Raw genomic sequence first — 19650 nt, 5'->3', positions numbered from 1 at the left:
ACATGAGTTTCTCATTAGAGAATATCAAGGGTGTTAACAAGTCAAGAGAAATACCAATGACTTATTAAGAAAATCAAGGGTGTTATTTAACCCAGAGGATGTATTTTGTGTCCAATATACTGTAAATAATTCTGAAATGATGTAAATGATGTAGAATTGGTTTTCAAACTGTGTTATGGAAACTTTTAGAGCCCCTGAAAAGTGGGCAGAGGAATCTTCCCTTTCCCACCCATGAAACACTTCAACCAGAGCAGTGCAGCTTTGATCAGTTTTACAGGCAGGGGAGTCCACACAAACTTTGGTTTGAAAAAGGCATTCTACTGCTAAATTAGAAATCTAAAAACGCTTGGACTTACGCCCACCACACTGGGGAGGAAATGGGGCGGATATGTGTCACAAAGGACAGAGAATACAGACTAACTATATTTTAGAATATCTTTCAGTGTAAATATGTGTTTCTTCTATCCATACACCTCCAAAAGACAAAATGTTAGCCCAAAGCAAAGCAATGAAAGCAGGAGAAATGAACCCATACCAGAATCTGGAAGCTGGGTTGGGCAATCATCTCAAGCCAATAGATGACTTCTGCACCAAGTTCTTTGTGGGAACAGAGGTGAGTTGGAATTATCTGCTTCTAAATTACATTGAAATAAGTGATTATGACCTCTACAGTATGTTTGTCTTTTGAGAACTTACAATATTTTTTGTAGTCTTCTATCCTTTGGCTTACAATACTTATACTGTTTTCATATTTTTATACGCTTGCTTGCATTTAAAAGTTTTAACCTCAGTGCCTCATACCTTCATATTTGAGATGTTCCTGAACAAAAGTGGAAAAGTCTATAAAATTAGGTATGACTCTTTTTACTAATAATTTTTTGATCAGCCTGCAAATATTTATCAAACACCTATACCGTATGGAAGAAACCATGTGAAGTGTTAGAGATTTACTAAGAAAATATATTGCTTTGTTAGGCCAGAACAATCTAGTAGGAAAGAGAGTGAAAAACTCACTCAATTCAAAAGATAAATAACAACTGAACATAATAACAATAATGACAAAATATGCATAAACATGAAATCTACCATCTTAACCTTTTTTTTGGCTGCATAATCCATAAGTTTTCTTTCTTATTTTTTTAAACATCTTTATTGGAGTATAATTGCTTTACATGGTTGTGTTAGTTGCTGCTGTATAACAAAGTGAATCAGCTATACGTATACATATATCCCCTCCCTCTTGCATCTCCCTCCTACCCTCCCTATCCCACCTTTTCAGGTGGACACAAAGCACCAAGCTATTCTCCCTGTGCTATGCGGCTGCTTCCCACTAGCTATCTAGTTTACATTTGGTAGTGTATGTTTGTCCATGCCACTCTCTCACTTTGTCACAGCTTACGCTTCCCCCTCCCCGTGTCCGCAACTCCTTTCTCTACGTCTGCATCTTTATTCCTGTCCTACCCCTAGGTTCTTCAGAACCTTTTTATTTTTTTTGAGATTGCATATATATGTGTTACCGTACGGTATTTGTTTTTCTCTTACTTACTTCACTGTATGACAGTCTCTAGGTCCATCCACCTCACTAAAAATAACTCAATTTCATTTCTTTTTATGGCTGAGTAATATTCCATTGTATATATGTGCCACATCTTCTTTATCCATTCATCTGTTGATGGACACTTAGTTGCTTCCATGTCCTGGCTATTGCAAATAGAGCTTCAGTGGATATTGTGGTATGTGTCTCTTTTTGAATTACGGTTTTCTCAGGGTATATGCCCAGTAGTGGGATTGCTGGGTCGTATGGTAATTCTATTTTTAGTTTTTTAAGGAACCTCCATACTGTTCTCCATAGTGGTTGTATCAATTTACATTCCCACCAACAGTGCAAGAGGGTTCCCTTTCCTCCACACCCTCTCCGGCGTTTATTGTTTCTAGATTTTTTGATGATGGCCATTCTGACCGGTGTGAGGTGATACCTTATTGCAGTTTTGATTTGCATTTCTCTAATGATCAGTGATGTTGAGCATCCTTTCACCTGTTTGTTGGCAATCTGTATATCTTTGTAGAAATGTCTATTTAGGTCTTCTGCCCATTTTTGGATTGGGTTGTTTGTTTATTCGATATTGAGCTGCATGAGCTGCTTGTATATTTTAGAGATTAGTCCTTTGTCAGTTGCTTCGTTTGCAAATATTTTCTCCCATTCGGAGAGTTGTCTTTTTGTCTTTTTTATGGTTTCCTTTGCTCTGCAAAAGTTTTTAAGTTTCATTAGGTCCAATTTGTTTATTTTTGTTTTTATTTCCATTTCTCTAGGAGGTGGGTCTAAAAGGATCTTGCTGTGATTTATGTCATAGAGTGTTCTGCCTATGTTTTCCTCTAAGAGTTTTATAGTGTCTGGCCTTACATTTAGGTCTTTAATCCATTTTGAGTTTATTTTTGTGTATGGTGTTAGGGAGTGTTCTAATTTCATTCTTTTACATATAGCTGTCCAGTTTTCCCAGCACCACTTATTGAAGATGCTGGCTTTTCTCCATTGTATATTCTTGCCTCCTTTATCAAAGATAACGTGACCATATGTACGTGGTTTTATCTCTGGGTTTTCTATCCTGTTCCATTGACCTATATATCTGTTTTTGTGCTAGTACCATACTGTCCTGATTACTGTAGCTCTGTAGTATAGTCTGAAATCAAGGAGCCTGATTCCTCCAGATCCGTTTTTCTTTCTCAAGATTGCTTTGGCTATTCAGGGTCTTTTGTGTTCTGCCTCAGTTATTCTGCTATTGATTCCTTCTAGAGAATTTTTAATTTCTTTTATTGTGTTGTTTATGGTTGTTTGTTTGCTCTTTAGTTCTTCTAGGTCCTTGTTAAACAATTCTTGTATTTTCTCCATTCTATTTCCAAGATTCTGGATCATCTTTACTATCATTTCTGAATTCTTTTTCAGGTATACTGCCTATTTCCTCTTCATTTGTTTTGTCTGGTGGGTTTTTACCTTGCCCCTTCATCTGCTGTGTATTTTTCTGCCTTCTCATTTTGCTTAGCTGACTGTGTTTGGTGTCTCCTTTTCACAGGCTGCAGGTACATATTTCCCATTGTTTTTGGTGTCTGACCCCAGTGCGTAAGGTTGCTTCAGTGGGTTGTGTAAGCTTCCTGGTGGAGGGGAGTGATGCCTGTATTCTCGTGGGTGAGGCTGGATCTTGTCTTTCTGGTGGGCAGTCTGGTGGTGTGTTTTGGGGTATCTGTGAACTTAGTATGATTTTAGGCAGCCTCTCTGCTAATGGGTGGGGTTCTGTTCCTGTCTTGCTAGTTGTTTGGCATAGGATTTCCAGCACTGGAGCTTGTTGGTCATTGAGTGGAGCTGGGTCTTCACATTGAGATGGAGATCTCTGGGGGAGCTTTCACCATTTGATATTATGTGGGGCCAGGAGGTCTCTGGTGGTCCAGTGTCCTAAATTCAGCTCTTCCACCTCAGAGGCTCAGGCTTGACACCCGGCTGGAGCACCAAGACCATTTTGGGTAGTCTGAGGTCTTCTGCCAGCGTTCAGTAGGTGTTCTGTAGGAGTTGTTCCCCATGTAGAAGTATTTTTGATGTATTTGTGGGGAGGAAGGTGATCTCCACGTTTTACTCCTCCGCCATCTTGAAGGTCCCCCTTAACCATTTTTAAGTGTACAGTTCAATGGTATTAAGTACATTCATATCGTTGAGTAGCTATCACCACCATCCATCTTGAGAACTATTTCATTTTCCCAAATTAAACTTCTGTAGCAATTAAAGCAGTAACTCCCCATTCCCTACTGCCTCCCACTCCTGGCACCACCATTCTACTTTCTGTCTCAATGAATTTCACTGTTCTAGGTACCTCATGTAAGTGGATTCATATAATATTTGTCTCTGTGCACACCAAAGTTTTGCAAGCCAAGAATGATAGCTTTAGAAAGAGAAATAACCACAAAATCTTAAAGCAGAAATTAAAGCATGACACCCTCTGCTTAAACTCCTCTTTAGTGACTACTTAGTGACACATGAAAAATCCAAACTCCTTACACCAAATGATGTAAGATTCTGCATCATTTGGCCCCTTTCTCTCTCTCCACCCCCATCTGCACCAGTCTACTCACTCTCTCTGTCTGCTCTGATTTTTTCTCTCATTCTTCTTACCAAACTCTTTCCTGCCTTTCAAGTCCTTGGAGTGAATATCATTCATTATTCAGCAGATATTTGCTGAACATTTAATATATACCAAGCACTGTTCTTGGCCCAGGGAATATAGCAGAGGACAGACATCCAAAATTCCCTGCCCTCGCGGGGCTGCCCATCCAGTGGGACGCTCTCCTGCCAACCCCTGACGTGGCTGACTGATCCTTGTACTTTGGATAGAGAGTTTAAGGGATGCCTCTCTGGGATCTAGGTTGGCTGGCTCAGGGCTGAAGCTGGAGGAAGTGGAGCCCTGTAGGCAGAGAGGCCTGGTAGACAGTGATCTCAGGTGGGCCCACCCAGTGGTGAAGAGGGCCTGAGCAGTGAGGCCGAGAATGTCACACAGGCATGGGGGCAGTGAAATTGTCGGAACTAGGTAACCAGATGGAGAGGGATGTTAAGGTTTCTAGCCAAGTGGCTGGTGATGTAATCACCACTCAACACATATTTATTAACCTGGTGCAAATTATTCCCGTGACTCGGTTCAGTTTCTGAGTTCCACATACCAGCTGTGAAAGCCAGGAGATATTAACTCTCTTACAGGACTTTGGTGAGGGCTGGGGTCATGTACATAAAGCTCCTAACAACTCCAGCAGCACTGAGTGCTCAGGAAATGGTAACTCCAAGGGTGATGTGCCACAGGCGATGGGCTAGAGGTGTACAGTAGACGCATCCCAGGCTGTCTGCTCCCTTAGACTGTGTACCAAGAGGGGAGGGAGGGCTTGTCTTCAGACTCTGAATTTCCAGTGCCACACACAGTCATTGTTTGTTAAATGAGTTGACATGGATGAATGAAAGCACAGATGAGTGAATGAATGAGTGGCCCTGGTCCCATGAGATTGTCCTTCACTTTGCATAAACCAAATGTTTTCCCATCTCCTCTCTCTCACCTATGTATCCCAATCCACCCCTTCCTCTGAGTCCTCTTAACTCATCTTAATATATACCCTTCTCTGTGTTTTCCTCTTATTATTTAATGAAAAAAAACATTGGGATTAGGAGATTGCATGTGGGTTTTACATTTATAAGATGGTGGCCTGGGACTAAATTTTTTCTCTGAACCTCTCCCACCTCTTCATTCACTGGTTCTGTCTGTCTTTCCCCTTTGTGTGGCAATTTCTGCCTCTTGTTTACACCAGGTCCCTCTTCTTTCTCTTCTCCTTAAAATGGCCATAAGTAGAACTGGAATACATATTACTTGTTATGTCATTTGGCTAGAACTCGATGTTTCCTCTTCTCAACTTTCAAAGATGATGAGTACCATACATATTCCCTCTTTCTCTCTTATTCCATGAATATTTATTAAGTACTGACTTTGTAACATGCTGAGAACAAATCACTGAATAAGGCAGACTAGATCCCTCCCCTTCTGGAGCTTTCAGTCTATTGGGACAAATTTTTGTTAACAACGACTTTGGGAACCCAGCAGTTGGAACTTGTGTACCTAGAATAGCTTCGTAATTGCCTGTGTTCTCCCCATCGATGTGTGTAGATAAAAACTCAACAAATTCATTTTTTTGTTTAATATAAAATCAAGTAATCATTTTGAGCCTTCCCTCTCCACACTGCACCAAATTATTGTTTGATTAAATTGACTTGTTACTTTGTGTTTGTTTGGGTCGTGGTCAGTCTTAGCACATGAATAAGAGGACTTTTGTCTTTTAAGTTGTCTCATCAGGAACCTGTAATATTTTTAGGAAGGTGAAGTGATATACACAGATTGGAAAATGGAAAGAGACCCTGAAACTGGCCGATTTATGAGTAAGTTTTGGTGATTGCTCTGTTATTAATAATTTATTTCTTTTTTACGAAGTACGAGTAACCCTGTCCTTGCTAATGCGAGAGAGGGCACCTGAGGTTCTGACTCTACACTTGTTACTCAAAGTGAGGGCTTCGGACAAGCAGCACAGTTGTCACCTGGGAGCTTGTTAGAAAAACAAAATCTTGGATCCTACCCCAGGCCTGCTGAATCTGAATACAGATTTTAATAAAATTCTCCAGGAGATTTGTTTTCACACTGAAATTTGAGGAGCACTGATGTATTGATACTTAAATTACGGAGACCCTTGGACAATTCAGTTTTAAAATAACCATGCTGTTTCAATAATTCAACAACCCAGTAACTCAGCTATGTGGAAATTCTGAGTCAGCATGAAATTATAAGCTAAATTTACCATGATCTTGCAGACCTCAGCCCTGTATGGGAGAAGTTAACTCTAGGGCCCTCCTTTGGGGCTGGGACTGGTCGTGCCCACGTGTTCCCCTGCTCCCGGGGCCCAGACTCTGGGCAGATGAACAGAGGTGTGAGGGACACGCCCAGGTGGGTGGTTTGCAAGTTTCCAGCTGGAGAAAGGCATTCCAGGTAGAAAGACGAACAAGTGCAAAAACATGGAAGCTCAGAAGAGCAGTGCACAATTAGTAAACAGGGAGATCTTCTGGCCAAAGCATGGTAACAGAGAGGGCAACAGCAGCAGGAGAGGTGCCAGGAAGGACATTTGAGTCCAGATGGCAAAGAGCCTTGAGTGCTTTACTAACCTGTGGACCTTATCCTAGTACCACCAGTATAATCAGAAAATCACTCTGTCAGGAGAGCAGGGATTAATTAATTGGTGGGAAGTAGGATGGCCAGTTGCAATAGCCTAGATGAGAGATGGAGAGGACTGATGTATAGGCAGGGTGACAAGGATGTCCAGCAGAGGAAGTACAAGAGGGAGAGAGAGACATACGAGTCATCACGCCAGGACTTTGTGACCAGTGGGATGTGAGTGGGAAAGAAAAAGAGAAGTTGCTGTTAATTTCTTGACATGTAATTCATTCCAAAAAAACGAGAAATAGCTCTAACCACCTACTTAAAGGCTATTTTTAAGTCATCTTAATAGTTTAAAATTACCAGTCAAGTATTTTGTAACATGGAAAGCCAAATGACACTGTTACTTCCATTGGATAATGGTTGAAGTTCAGGGAAAGTCAATGTGTAGACATGCTGAACTGTAAATTGCATGCCCTACTTAACATTCTGTGAACTGGCAGTGTTTTCCTTGGAAGCTACCAGCCTGATGTCTTTCATAAACACCATGGAGGTTTCCTGGGTAAAGATGAGGCAAATACTGGGGGCCATTTTTTCTTGATCTGCTGGGAGCCCCATGTTCTTATCTCAAATATACAACAAGGCAGAAAGGAGAATTTCCTTTTCTAAGAAGAAACTTCTGAAAGACAGATTACCCTGACTGAGCTGTGTGTGATGGAGAAGTCCAAATCAAACAGATGATCTAAGTGACAAGCCAAGAAATACAGGCTGATGTATTTGATGACGATGACGGTTAACATAATCATCTCATGTACTCAACTCACAAATTGGCACACGTCATGTGTTAGGCACTCAATACTCTCCATGGGTTAATCCTCACAGCAACACTGGATTTGAACCCAGACGGTCTGTGCTCTTAACCATATCAGTATACTAAATCCTTCATTAGATAATGACTCTGGAAAACTACTGTTTTGTTTATTGTAAGTTTCTTATAATAACCTGGCTGGGGGCTCTGGAATTTCATTTAATAACTTAAGGACAGCTCCATTTACTGCTGAATGGCTCTAAGGACTTCCAAAGGACAAAAGGAAGAAAAAGTTATATGGGCTGAGAACCTCTAACATGTTAAAAGTACAAATCTTGATGGCTATCTATATTCCTATCACTGGTGGTCATTACATTTTGCAGAGGGCTTCTAGACTCCTGGATAGCCCTGCTCGCCAGAGTGAGGTGGTGTAGGAAAGCCCGGCTCACCAAGGACAAAACCAGGATCTGAGGGACACAAGCAACAGCAAGAAGAAAGCTGCTAGCTTCCAGGGGTCTCCTGCCTTCCCAGAAATCCTCCAGATCACTTCAAGGGGCCCTTAGAAATAAGGCTTCTGTGCTGTCTTCAAGATGGAGCTCTGGTTAGAAGAAAATTGGTCTTTTTTAACCTAGAAGAGCTATGTTTAAACTTATTTATTTTTACTGTATTCACTTTTTTCAAATAGTTTTCACATTGATATAAAGATATACATAAACAAGAAATTTAACATCTTAACCATTTTTAAGTACAGTTCAGGGGAGTTAAGTACATTCACATTGTTGTGCAACCAATCTCCAGAACTCTTTTCGAGACTCTGTACCTGTTAAACACTAGCTCCCCACTCCTCTTTCCCCTCAGCTCCTGGCCACCACCAGTCTACTTTCTATCTCTGTGAATGTACCTGTTGTAAGTACCTCATGTAAGTGGAGTCATACAGTATTTGCCTTTTTTCTTAAGTTTTTGGCCACACCACACGGCATGTGGGATCTTAGTTCCCCAACCAGGGATCAAACCCGTGCCTCCTGCATTGGCAGGTAGAGTCTTAACCACTGGACTGCCGGGGAAGTCCCAGTATTTGCCTTTTTGTAACTGGCTTATTTCCCTTAAAATGATATACTCAATTTTCATTCCTGTTGTAGCGTATGTCAGAATTCCCTTCCTTTTGAAGGATGGATAAGATTCCACTGTATCGATATACCACATTTTGTTTATCCATTCGTCCATTGATGGACACTTGGGTTGCTTCTGTCTTTTCGGTATTGCAAATAATGCTGCTATGAACATGGGTGGACAAGTATCTCTTTGACACTGTATCAGCTTTTTACAAGATTATGGTAGCTTTGTTTCTGCTTAATGTTACATTGTTGTTCTGAGAAAAAAAGTTCCAACCTTCACATAGCTGTTAATATAAGTTTCAGAGTAAATTCGTGGTTTTAGTATAAAATAGCCACACATTGTGGTTTGGCCTGGACAGGCACATATTTTTATGGCCATCCCTGGGGCTTGTGGGTATGGGCAGCAAGGAATAAGGAGCAGCCAGCTCCAAAGCCAGGACCGGGGAGAGGAAACCCAAGCCGTGGCTGAGTAGGCAGACCAGGGGAGCAGAAGGACCCCGGTGCCTGGGGCAGAGGCAGCGGGGAAGCCTTCATCTTAATATCCAAATCTGCTTGTCCTCTAATCTTCCCAGTTGCAATAAATGGAAAGTACAGAGAGCCTGTTGCTCTTACCAGAAATCTGGCTGCCATTCTCAGCACTCATCTCTCACCCCCCCTGTCAACTCTAGCTTGCAAGTGTTTCTTGATTATCCACTCCTTCATGCACCTTCATCCAAGTCACCATCCTCTCTCGCTAGAACTACAGCAACAACCTCCCATGGTGTCCCCTCTTTGCTTTTACCTGCCTCTGCTCCATTCTCGCCACAGCAACCAGAGAATCCTTTCATATGTCAATCAGATAGTCTTCTAGGCCTAAAGGGCTCATTAAAAAAATTACACTTAGAATGTAATCTAAATGTTTTTCCTAGCAAAGATTTGCAAGGTCTGGACTCTCCTGGTCTCCATTTGTTTCCTATGTCTCACCCTGGGATTATCAGACTCCAGTCCTATTGCCTTCCTCAAAATAATAAATGCACTAAACACTTCTCAGGACTTTGGTGTGTATTCTTCCTTCCGTCTGGAATGCTACTCCACACTAAAATCTTCCCGTGACGAACTCAAGCCTAAATGACTCATCTTCAGAGAAGCCTGTTCTGACCATTCAGCCTAAATTACGAATGTCCCTTGTTATTCTTTCTTGTGATATTTTTTACTTCATAATACTTTTCACATTTTTTTTTATTATATACCTTGGGATTTGTTTGTTGAGTATCTGTCTTTCCACTGGACTGTAAGGTCCAAGAGGACAGATCATGTTTGTTTATTAACCATTGTTTACCCATCCATCTACAGTACCTGGTACATACAAACAATCCACAATTATTTATTGACTAACAATATATACTATTGACTAACTGATAGACTAATAAATGAGTGAATGAATAAGAACAGGAAGTGTTCCTTTGAGCCTGAAAAGTAGCCTTGATGGGAATTTCCCTGGACTTTCCTTAAAAAAGAGGAGGAGCTGTCCTTTGACAGTTCCATTCACCACAACTGACCTCTGGTTCTCCACTCTTGGACCTCATTAATCGGGACCTATCTGTCCATTGGAAGTCTGCCCGTTCTTCATTGCAGGAATGTAAAGTGTTATAAAAGGTGAAATGGCCTTTTCCACTCCAACAGCAAAGAAGCCCTTGAGCCTCTACACAGTCCATGATGGAGGTGTCCACACTGTTCAGAGATCACCTTTTTACAAGGACATTATCCTCACTGTTGGGGGTTGGAACGTGGCCATCTGGAAAGAAGGTATTATGGTAAGTTGCCTGCAAAATGGAAGAGTGGGTGTGTGGTCCTTTGTTATTGAGAAAAACAATAGGAAAAACAGACTGTTCTGACATAGCAATGCCTTTGGGACATTTTTTAGAGAAATTGGAACAGATGGCCTGGGCCCCAGCCTGTCAGCAGAACCACTGCAAGCCTTTGGAAAACACAACCATTTGCTTTTCTTTCCTGAGGGAAGGAAACATTTACAAGTCTTTTGTTCTCTGAAACCAAACAGTCTTTTCTTCAAAATACTGTGTATATCATGGGCAGTTCCCCTGATTTATGTTTTTCCCTCTGCTTAAAATACAAGATGGAATGCTGATTATGGCACAAAGTTGAAGGAGAAGCAATGGGTCTGTCACTGCTCTTGCACTGGGCAATTTGTCAGGAGGCTCAGAAAGTGGGACTAGGAAAGCTAAGGGGTCCCTCACCAGGCAGGCAGAGACGTGCATGGGTCAAGGTGAGGCAGTGCCAAGAATCCAGTGGTCCTGATTAGGACAGGGCCTGGGTCCAGGCAGACAGAAGCTAAACTGCCAAAAACTAGAAAGACTGGTAAAATCTAGTGAAGCAAGGGCATGGGAAAATCAGTAGGATATGTCCCTCTCATGAGCTACTTAAGAAAATTATCAAAATCTGTAAAAAAGTATGTGTATATATATATATATATATACATATATATATGTGTGTGTGTGTATATTTCAGAGCTGTAATATATGTATTCTTTGACCTAACACTTTTTTTTCCTTTTATTTCTGGGACTCTAACTTACAGGAATACTCAAAAAAGTAATGTGTGTAATATATGTACAAGTTTGTCATTGAAAAAAGTTGAAAACTCCTTAAGTGTCCATCCGCAAAAGGACTTCTACTTTATAACGATGTACTTTTGTATGCTCTTTTTTTTTTTTTTTTTTTACAACAAGCAAACATTAGTTTTGCAGTTAAAGAGAAAGACAAAAGAAATGTAGGCAAGATTGTCCAAAGACCATGCAGGGGTCAGGAACCTGGTTATCCACCAAAACTGAAGGAGCCGAGCAAGAACAGGTTTGGCCTGTTGCCTCTAAGGAGTCCGTGAATTGGTGACCTTCTTTGTTCCCTGTAGGAAGGTTTTGTTTACATGTATGGGAAGGTGGAAAGCAGCTCCATGACTTAGTTTAGTCCCGCAGATGCAAGTAGGTGAATGAGCCCAGGCGGAGCATGACGGTAGGAAGAGAGTACATTCTGATCTTCAGTCTCTATGAAAACCTCCCAAAGAAGGCAAATTACCCCAAAATAGAGAAAAGATAAGATGATCTTATGTTGCTTTGGTGGTCCAGAATCTCTCCCAAATAATATTAATAAGCCATTGGATGCAGCTCACAGATAGAATTGACTTTTCATTCCCTTTTCCTGCCCACCAGAGCTATTTCCATGGTGAGCAGGCACCTGACAGGAAAATAAAGATATAGGCAAAATTTGCTTATAATCTTTACTTATCCAGTGTCCATCAATCTCCATAGAAAGAGCAATGGGATTTAGCAGCAGTTGGATTATTAGAACCATAAATAGCTCGATTGGAAGGTTTGATCTTTTATATAATCATAGCCATCTGAGTTTTACTTTTAAAAAATCATTGTGAATACCTCTCAGATAACAACAAAAGCTTTTAATTTGTTTTTTTTTTTTAATTTATTTTTAGACTGGACCCCTCCTTCAGTCATCCTGTGCACCAAAAAGGTACACCTCAGGGCACTGGTCCCTGACAAGGCCTGGAGTCTTTTACATTGGCCGAGAAGATGGATACATCGATATCTGGGACCTTCTGGAGAAAACCCACGAACCAGCCCAGTCACAAAACATCTGTATAACTATGATCACATACATCAAACCCTGGACATTTTCTGGTATGTTAATTCTGATTGAATGAGCTAAGTCATTTTGCCTTTTGGGGCTAGCTTAGGAACATTTTGACATTCAACTGGAAAGCCTCTGATGTTTCTTCTCAAGATTTTTCTTCCCATTCCATCTCTTCCCCTTCCTTTCTCTTTCCTTCCCATCATTCCCCTTCCTTTCCCTTTTCAAATTCTGGATACAACCTGAGTTTCTCTCACTATTTTCTTCATCAACAGTTATTTCTGAGACACATTTTAGTATGTCAAGCAGAGGCTGATTTTAAACCACACAATAAAAAGCATCCTTCTCAGGCTTCCCTGGTGGCACAGTGGTTGAGAGTCCGCCTGCCGATGCAGGGGACACGGGTTCGTGCCCCGGTCTGGGAAGATCCCACATGCCACGGAGCGGCTGGGCGCATGAGCCATGGCCATTGAGCCTGCGCGTCCGGGGCCTGTGCCCCACAACGGGAGAGGCCACAACAATGAGAGGCCCGTGTACCGCAAAAAAAAAAAAAAAGCATCCTTCTCACCCTCTCCGGGTCCCTAAATCACAGGGTGAACCCTAAATCTTTGCTACTTTTTGCTGCTTCTTTTCCAAATAGAATAAGTTCTGTACTTTTAATTTTTCATTATGTCACAAATTTTCAATATTTTGTCACTTTATGGCCCTCCACTGGACAATATCAAGCAGTTTCCTTCTTGAGATCAAATGACTCTGCGGGGTCATATATCTCTTTAAACTACAACTTTTAAACTCATTAAGAGGAAAAAAATAATGTATAACAGAGCAAGCAGAAATTTAAGAATGTGTCGATGGAAAAGTAATTTATATCCTTTGTCCCAATTTCTCTGTCTCACCCAAGTAATACTTTCTACCCAAATTCAGTGTATATTTGCTCCATTTCAAAGAACTTTCCCTTTGTTTCCAAAGATGTGCAGGCATAAAATTGTCTTTCTATTCATTTCTTTCTCAGAAGAAACATTACATTTAGAAACACAGTCTTCAGAATCTCTAAGAGTGTCAGAGTCTGACTAATACTACTCGGCCGTATGTGTCACCAAAGTGTGTTTTCCCATCTTTGCTACAAAACATTGCTTTTGTATACCTCCAGGGATTACAAGTCTAGGATTTAGCAATTTGAACCAGACCTGCTGAAAATGAGAAGAAAAAAGTTGATGAGAGAGAAAATTAAAATTTTCAAACACATTCGTGTTTTATATCCATTTTAAATGATCAAAGGAAGCAATTTGTTTTTATAATAAGAAAACTGGTTCTGGCTGTGTCTTTGAAATTCATCTGGATAACGGCATCCTTTAGCCCTTACTATGTCTTTGGTGAAAATTGGCATGATGATTTTTTTTTTGAAAATCTTCCATGTATTGTCCCTGCTTTCTTTTCAAATCTGCCCAGTGGATCCAGTCAGAGAGGGTCAATCTCAGCTAGGAGCCACACTCCTTATATAGAGGCTGAGAAAACATGATTGGGGGTGAGCAGGGTGGCTGACAAAGACTCAGGGTCTCAGCCAAGATCATTGTAACCACAACAGGTCCTTTGGGAAATCACAAAACAAAAACACAGCACATGTTTAACCTCTAAAGTGGCTTTCTGATTGCAGAGTTGTTTTTCTCCCACATTTTTTTAATCTTTCAGCTAAGCAGCAATTTATAGCCATAGCTGATTATTATGGAACATTGCATATATTGGAAATTCCTTGGACACTAAGTCACCCTTCCACCAATGAGGTTAGTAACTTTTGGCTTTGAGGATTTACGTGATCAGATACTGCTGAGGCATGTTTTAGAAGTATGTTCAGAAATGACAGCATTTTTACTCTTTAAGAGAACAAAAGAATCATGCAGTCAAAAATAAGGGGATGTTAACCTAAATGGGGAAATAATTTGAAAAAAAATAGATAGAAGTATATGTATAACTGAATCACTTTGCTGTACCCCTGAAACTAACACAACATTGTTAATCAACTATGCTCCAATATAAAATAAAATTTTTTAAAAAGGGGATGTATTTCTGTTTTATGAGATAAATGGTTTAAAGCTAGGGAAAAAAAAAAACAAGCATGCAGCAAAAGAAAGGCCAAGTAAATGAAGCCCAGATTCAGAGAGGAATTCATTTGGGGATTCATAATCATAAGATGTTATTTTCACGTTGTAACCTAAGCGTGGGACCCTTATTTCAGTGATATCCTTCCCAGAGGGCCCAGCTGACATTTTTATGCATCTCTCCATTGCCAGCCTCCACCCGTCCTTCCCCAACTTGGTGTGCTGCAGGCAGCAGGTCTGAAGTGGCAATATTCTGCCACTCCATGCACCCCACCCAAGGGTTTCAAGCAGTGTTAATAATTAGGTTATAAAAAGAAGATCAATATGTAGAAATACATAAATATGTATACAACCAACATTAAACATATAGATTGCAATCTGTTGCAAGTCCCAACAACATCACCCTAGTTAGTGGTAGGCAAAAAACTTTCCTTCCCTTGGTGGCCTTGCCCAAGGTCTCTGCTGACTTCCCTGCTTCATTTCTTAACGTCCACACACTAAACTCTCCAGGGGACCAGGAACTCAACTGTGCTTCCAGTCCCTTTACGGTTTCCATTGACATCCTCATCTGGGTTTTCCAAGTTTGTTTGATGATGTGAAACTTTACTTAGTCTTAAAAGTGAGAAGGAAAGAAGGGGGGTGGGAGCAATCCCTGAATATTTCTCCTACAAAATTGCAATTTTTTTGCAGCTCTCTCCTTCCAGTCCCACTCCTTTCCTGCCATCCCTCAATTTGCAGGCCCCTAAACCTTAGCCCAGTAGCCCCCAAATTAGCTAGTTCCTCTGATAGTGGGCCTGTGGGCATTATCCCAAAGCAGGTAATCTAGCTAATAACTTACAAGCAGCAGGTAATCTAGCTAATAACTTACAAGCAGCAGAAATTCTTCAGAGCCTCATGAAGAACATGGGGGCTTCCATGTGGGTCCCCCTCTCATGGGCCTGTGTTTCTAACAGGTATCGAGTATAAGCCACTACTTTGAAAGAGAAGTCAAGCATCTGGAATATGTAGAACAGCGCAAAAAAATTCGGGAAGAAGAAAAGAAAGAAATGGAAATGGAGAAGAAAAAAGTTGTAAGTTAAATTTCAGAAACAAAAATTGCTTTCCTCTAATGCCAGTGAGAATATATTTCTTTGGCTTATTCCACAATTTTAATAGAAAAATTTTGCCTTTTTACATTCTTCTCTTATTCTGATGGGAGTCAAGGGGGCATTTCTCTGATTTCCTAGCTTACTACGAGTCAGAACAACCAGTTGGACACACCTAGTGAGATTCTACCCAATTTAAGTTTCTGAAATTTTCTATATTTCAAAGGCCTTTAGATACAGTGGTATCTAAATACCAATTATAGATACAAAGATTCAAATTCGAATGCTTTCATTTCATAGAATTTTAACATCTAGTGAATAATGCATTAAAACAGTGCAGGGCTTCCCTGGTGGCGCAGTGGTTGAGAGTCCGCCTGCTGATGCAGGGGACTCGGGTTCGTGCCCTGGTCCGGGAAGATCCTACATGCCGTTGAGCGGCTGGGCCCGTGAGCCATGGCCGCTGAGCCTGCGCGTACGGGGCCTGTGCTCCGCAACGGGAGAGGCCACAACAGTGAGAGGCCCGCGTAGCGCAAAAAAAAAAAAAAAATTTACCAGAAAGGAACCTAAATCTCTGAAGCCCCCATCCTCTTCCTCAGCCCCTCTGTTTGATGTGAATTCCATCACTCTGTTGGTCTTCCCTTGACCCCTGGAATTTGGGGCCTTGAAATATTCTGTGAATTCAGCTCTTCTGTCTTTCTCACTTGAGGTCATCTCAGTCCATATTTCCACTTATCTCTTGCTCATTCCCTTCCTTGCCCTTTTGTCACCAACAATTTCATCACCGCCTGTCGTTTCCTTATAGCCAAATATATAGCCTCCTCCAATGTAATTACTCATGTAAGACCCTAGGTCTCAATTAAAAGCACAGGCATGTGGAAATATTTTAATGTACTGCATTAGCAAATAGATTAACGTTATCACATTGATATATATAAATTAGTGGAACAAAAACAGAGGGAGCATCATTTAAAAACATTGTTTAGTGGTGACAAGGTATAAAAGAACACCAATTAATTAACTTTTCTTTGTTTTCTTTTGCTACAAAAAAAAAAATTGGTCTTGGTCTGTTCTTTTGCACAACCACAAACACTGGGTGAAATTCTGCCATGGGAGATAATCTGCCACCCTTTCCTACACCAGCAATCATCGATTACTAGGAGTGTTTCAATAACATAGTGACAGCTAATTATCCACATAGAATTGTGGATAATCCAAAAATAATTTACAATGTGAAGTACTTTTAAAACACTTGAATATTATAATAATCATATCTTGGAATTGTATGATGCTTTTGAGTTTCCAAAACTTTTCCACTTTCTTGTAACTTCATTTCCATTTGACATAGTACCCTCCTTAAAGTAGAGCTACCACTTGTCAAGTTTTCTCTGGAACTAGACTGTGGATAAGTGAATACATTTAAAAGGGCTCCTCTGCTACATTTAGAAAATGAAAAGGGTCACCAAGGAAAAATAACTAATGTTAGTCAGAAACATCTCCTTATAAGCAACTGCTGATAATAGGGGAAATGGGAACAAACTAACAACCTCAGAGGATTGCAGCGGGGATTAAATGAGTTGAAATATTTACAGCACTTAGCCAGTAACTGGCAGATAGGAAGTGTCCACTATTAATATCATTACCGAAGGCAGGGGACGATCACACACCCGTCCAGCAAGGCTGGTTTTCATGAACGCCCCCCAACTGGCAGGGATTAGGCTGTGCACTTCAACCCACACATGTGAGGGAAATCATATACCCATCTCTTTGCAAACATTGAATCTGGATACCGCTCACTTATTGAAAAATAATAGTAATTATAGCTCTAACAGCACACAAAATGGAAATTTTCCTAACTGGCATTTCAGCTGGAGACCCGAAACTGAGAAAAGTAGCAGTTTCCATATGATTCATTATGTCATCTCTATGGGACAGAGAAGACGGAAGAATTCAAAAGAATTCTGCAACCCCTAGTCAATGACCCACACTCCAGGCTACACAAGGGAGGCAAGAATTATGGGGAAGAAGGTTGGAAAAGGGGATTTTTTTTGGAGAGAGGTGTTGGAGCGCTGTGTATTCCCCATTCCCACTTCTGCAACACCACCCAGACTCTGGGAGGAGACCTTCAAGAGAAGCACTGCTAGAGATAGGTTGCTGGCCAGGATGGACCATTGGCCTCGTACACCTGGCAGGAGGCTTCCTGAGCCACAGAAATCCAAGAGCTAGGAGTTACCAAGGGACCAGAGCAGAATGTCCAGGGAGAATTTAGGAAACTCAGGGACAGGGACCTGACTCCTATGGTTGGAAAGTCTGCAGGCAAAAGATTGGATTAAACTGCTCTGACAGATGGGTGGAGAGAGGACCAGGGGCAATGAACTTGTACTGATGGCAGAGTGAGGGTGGTAAGTTTTCCTGGGGCCAGGTGGAAACTTGAAAGTAGCTAGGCTCAAATCAGGTGTCCCAAAGGACTTTCTAAGTGGGGTGAGGCAATCTACAGAAAGAGCCTGGAGGTGCACAGGGGGGCATTGCAGTGGGGGCCACAAGGGGCAGCCTTCACTTGGATATTGGACTGGCCTGAGTCTTCAAATACCTGAAAACGACACTATTTCTAATACCTAAAAATGATAGGAAGTGCTATGGAATCTGTCACATATGTTGTAAAGGACAAAGGTTAGAAGAATAACACTTTTCTACTCTCACCTTATCAAGTCGTGCTCTTTTTGTGAATTGGTTATTGTAGCTAACAAGTGCTTACTGGGTGCATGTACCATTCTGAGGACCTGCCATATTTAATAATTCATTTAATCCTCACCGTGCTATGAAGGAGTTATAATGATTAGACGTGAGGAATCTGAGAAAGCAGAGATATTAAGAGAGGGGAAAAAGCAAACATACGGAAAGAATATGGCAGAGGAAGGGGAAGAGAACATCAGTCATTGTAAATATTCAAAAGAGGAAAATACCTCTTGCAAATTATTCTCTAAAGAAACTAGAATAAAATACAGTTCCGGTCCCTTTGATGGAATCCACAAAGACAGGGCTTTGTGACAAGGCATCAGAAGGCACAGGAAGACATTAGGATCGGGACAGGACAAGAGGAGAGAAAACAAAAGCAACACAGGATGATACACCAAGATGAAGTGACCCTAAAGTTCCTCTGAAAGAAGACACAGATGAGAAAAAACAAAATCTTAAAAATCGTAATGACTGCCCCAGCATATATTACAATAAATTAAAATGTCCCGATTATTAAACCAGAGCAGTACTCAGGTGAACACTGACAGATCAAAGAACGAAACAGATGACTCAGATTATTCAGCAAGTGGTGTTGGGTAAATTAGCTGAATAAATGCCCTTCATTGTTATTCTCTCCCCTCTCAATGTGCTCCTCCCTGCATCAGTGGCAGGAGCTCGTAGGCCAGCCTGGATTGCCCCTGCCCCCGAGAGCCCACATCCAGTCCATCAGCAGACTGGGTCAGCCCCACCACCAGGAGATGCCTGGAGTCCGCACACACCGCTCCCGCTCATCTCTACCCCTCCCCTTCAGAGCCAGCAGCCTCTCTCCCTGACTGTGCAAGAGATGCCCCCCTGCCCTCTGCCCCTCACAGCCCTTCCAGAGAACAGCAGCCAGGCCAGACTTTCAAAAATAGCCCTTTCCCAGCCTTTGGTATCTCTAGCTGCCAGAGTTTTATACAAATGACTTGCTTTTTCCCCCCCTAGGAAACGTATCAGAAGTCAAAAGAACAATTGGAAGCCAAATTGAAAATGGACTACGAGAGTTATTTGGAACTGGAAAAGAACATCCTCATCAATCTTGGTCTGATCAAAGTGGAAGAGACAATGTCAAACATGGAAATGATATAGAAAAGCTTTCTGTAGGGGTGTTTTGAGGGCTTTGTGGGGCTTTTCTTTACTCATCATTTTTTATGTAAGGTGAACTAGCAAAACTAAATGTGAAAAAGGTTTACTTACGCATATCAAGCTTTTATTTCACTGCTATTAAAACTTTTGAATTAAACAATAATATCTGTTTCCGTTTTTGGACTGAATATGTACTAAACTTTGTACTGAATATAAAAGCTATTGATAATGAAATTTTCACTTTCCTGTAATAATACAGAGCTTCAGACATTCACCCTCAGTCCTCACCTGACATCCATTCAGAGCCCCTAATCCCAGACAGGAGTGGAGCTCA

At 41.2% G+C, this 19650-nt stretch overlaps 1 protein-coding gene across 1 annotated transcript in view; it reads left to right on the top strand.

The window, feature by feature from the left end:
- The window catches only part of WDR63 (WD repeat domain 63), a 94292-nt gene extending 74900 nt beyond the window's left edge, over nucleotides 1-19392 (top strand). Inside the window, exons 16-22 of the mRNA XM_029226986.1 lie at nucleotides 483-613; nucleotides 5890-5953; nucleotides 10305-10435; nucleotides 12123-12327; nucleotides 13967-14058; nucleotides 15327-15443; nucleotides 19176-19392. Of these exons, the coding sequence (XP_029082819.1) occupies nucleotides 483-613; nucleotides 5890-5953; nucleotides 10305-10435; nucleotides 12123-12327; nucleotides 13967-14058; nucleotides 15327-15443; nucleotides 19176-19319 (884 nt within the window). The 3' untranslated portion in view covers nucleotides 19320-19392. The remainder of the gene's footprint in view (nucleotides 1-482; nucleotides 614-5889; nucleotides 5954-10304; nucleotides 10436-12122; nucleotides 12328-13966; nucleotides 14059-15326; nucleotides 15444-19175) is intronic.
- Nucleotides 19393-19650: the final 258 nt, after the last annotated feature.

Source organism: Monodon monoceros, unplaced genomic scaffold, assembly GCF_005190385.1.
Source record: "Monodon monoceros isolate NGI ecotype Baffin Bay Population unplaced genomic scaffold, NGI_Narwhal_1 Super_Scaffold_18, whole genome shotgun sequence".
Taxonomy (NCBI): Eukaryota; Metazoa; Chordata; class Mammalia; order Artiodactyla; family Monodontidae; genus Monodon; species Monodon monoceros.
Note: the sequence above shows the minus strand (reverse complement) of the source record. Positions and strands in the feature narration are given on the sequence as shown.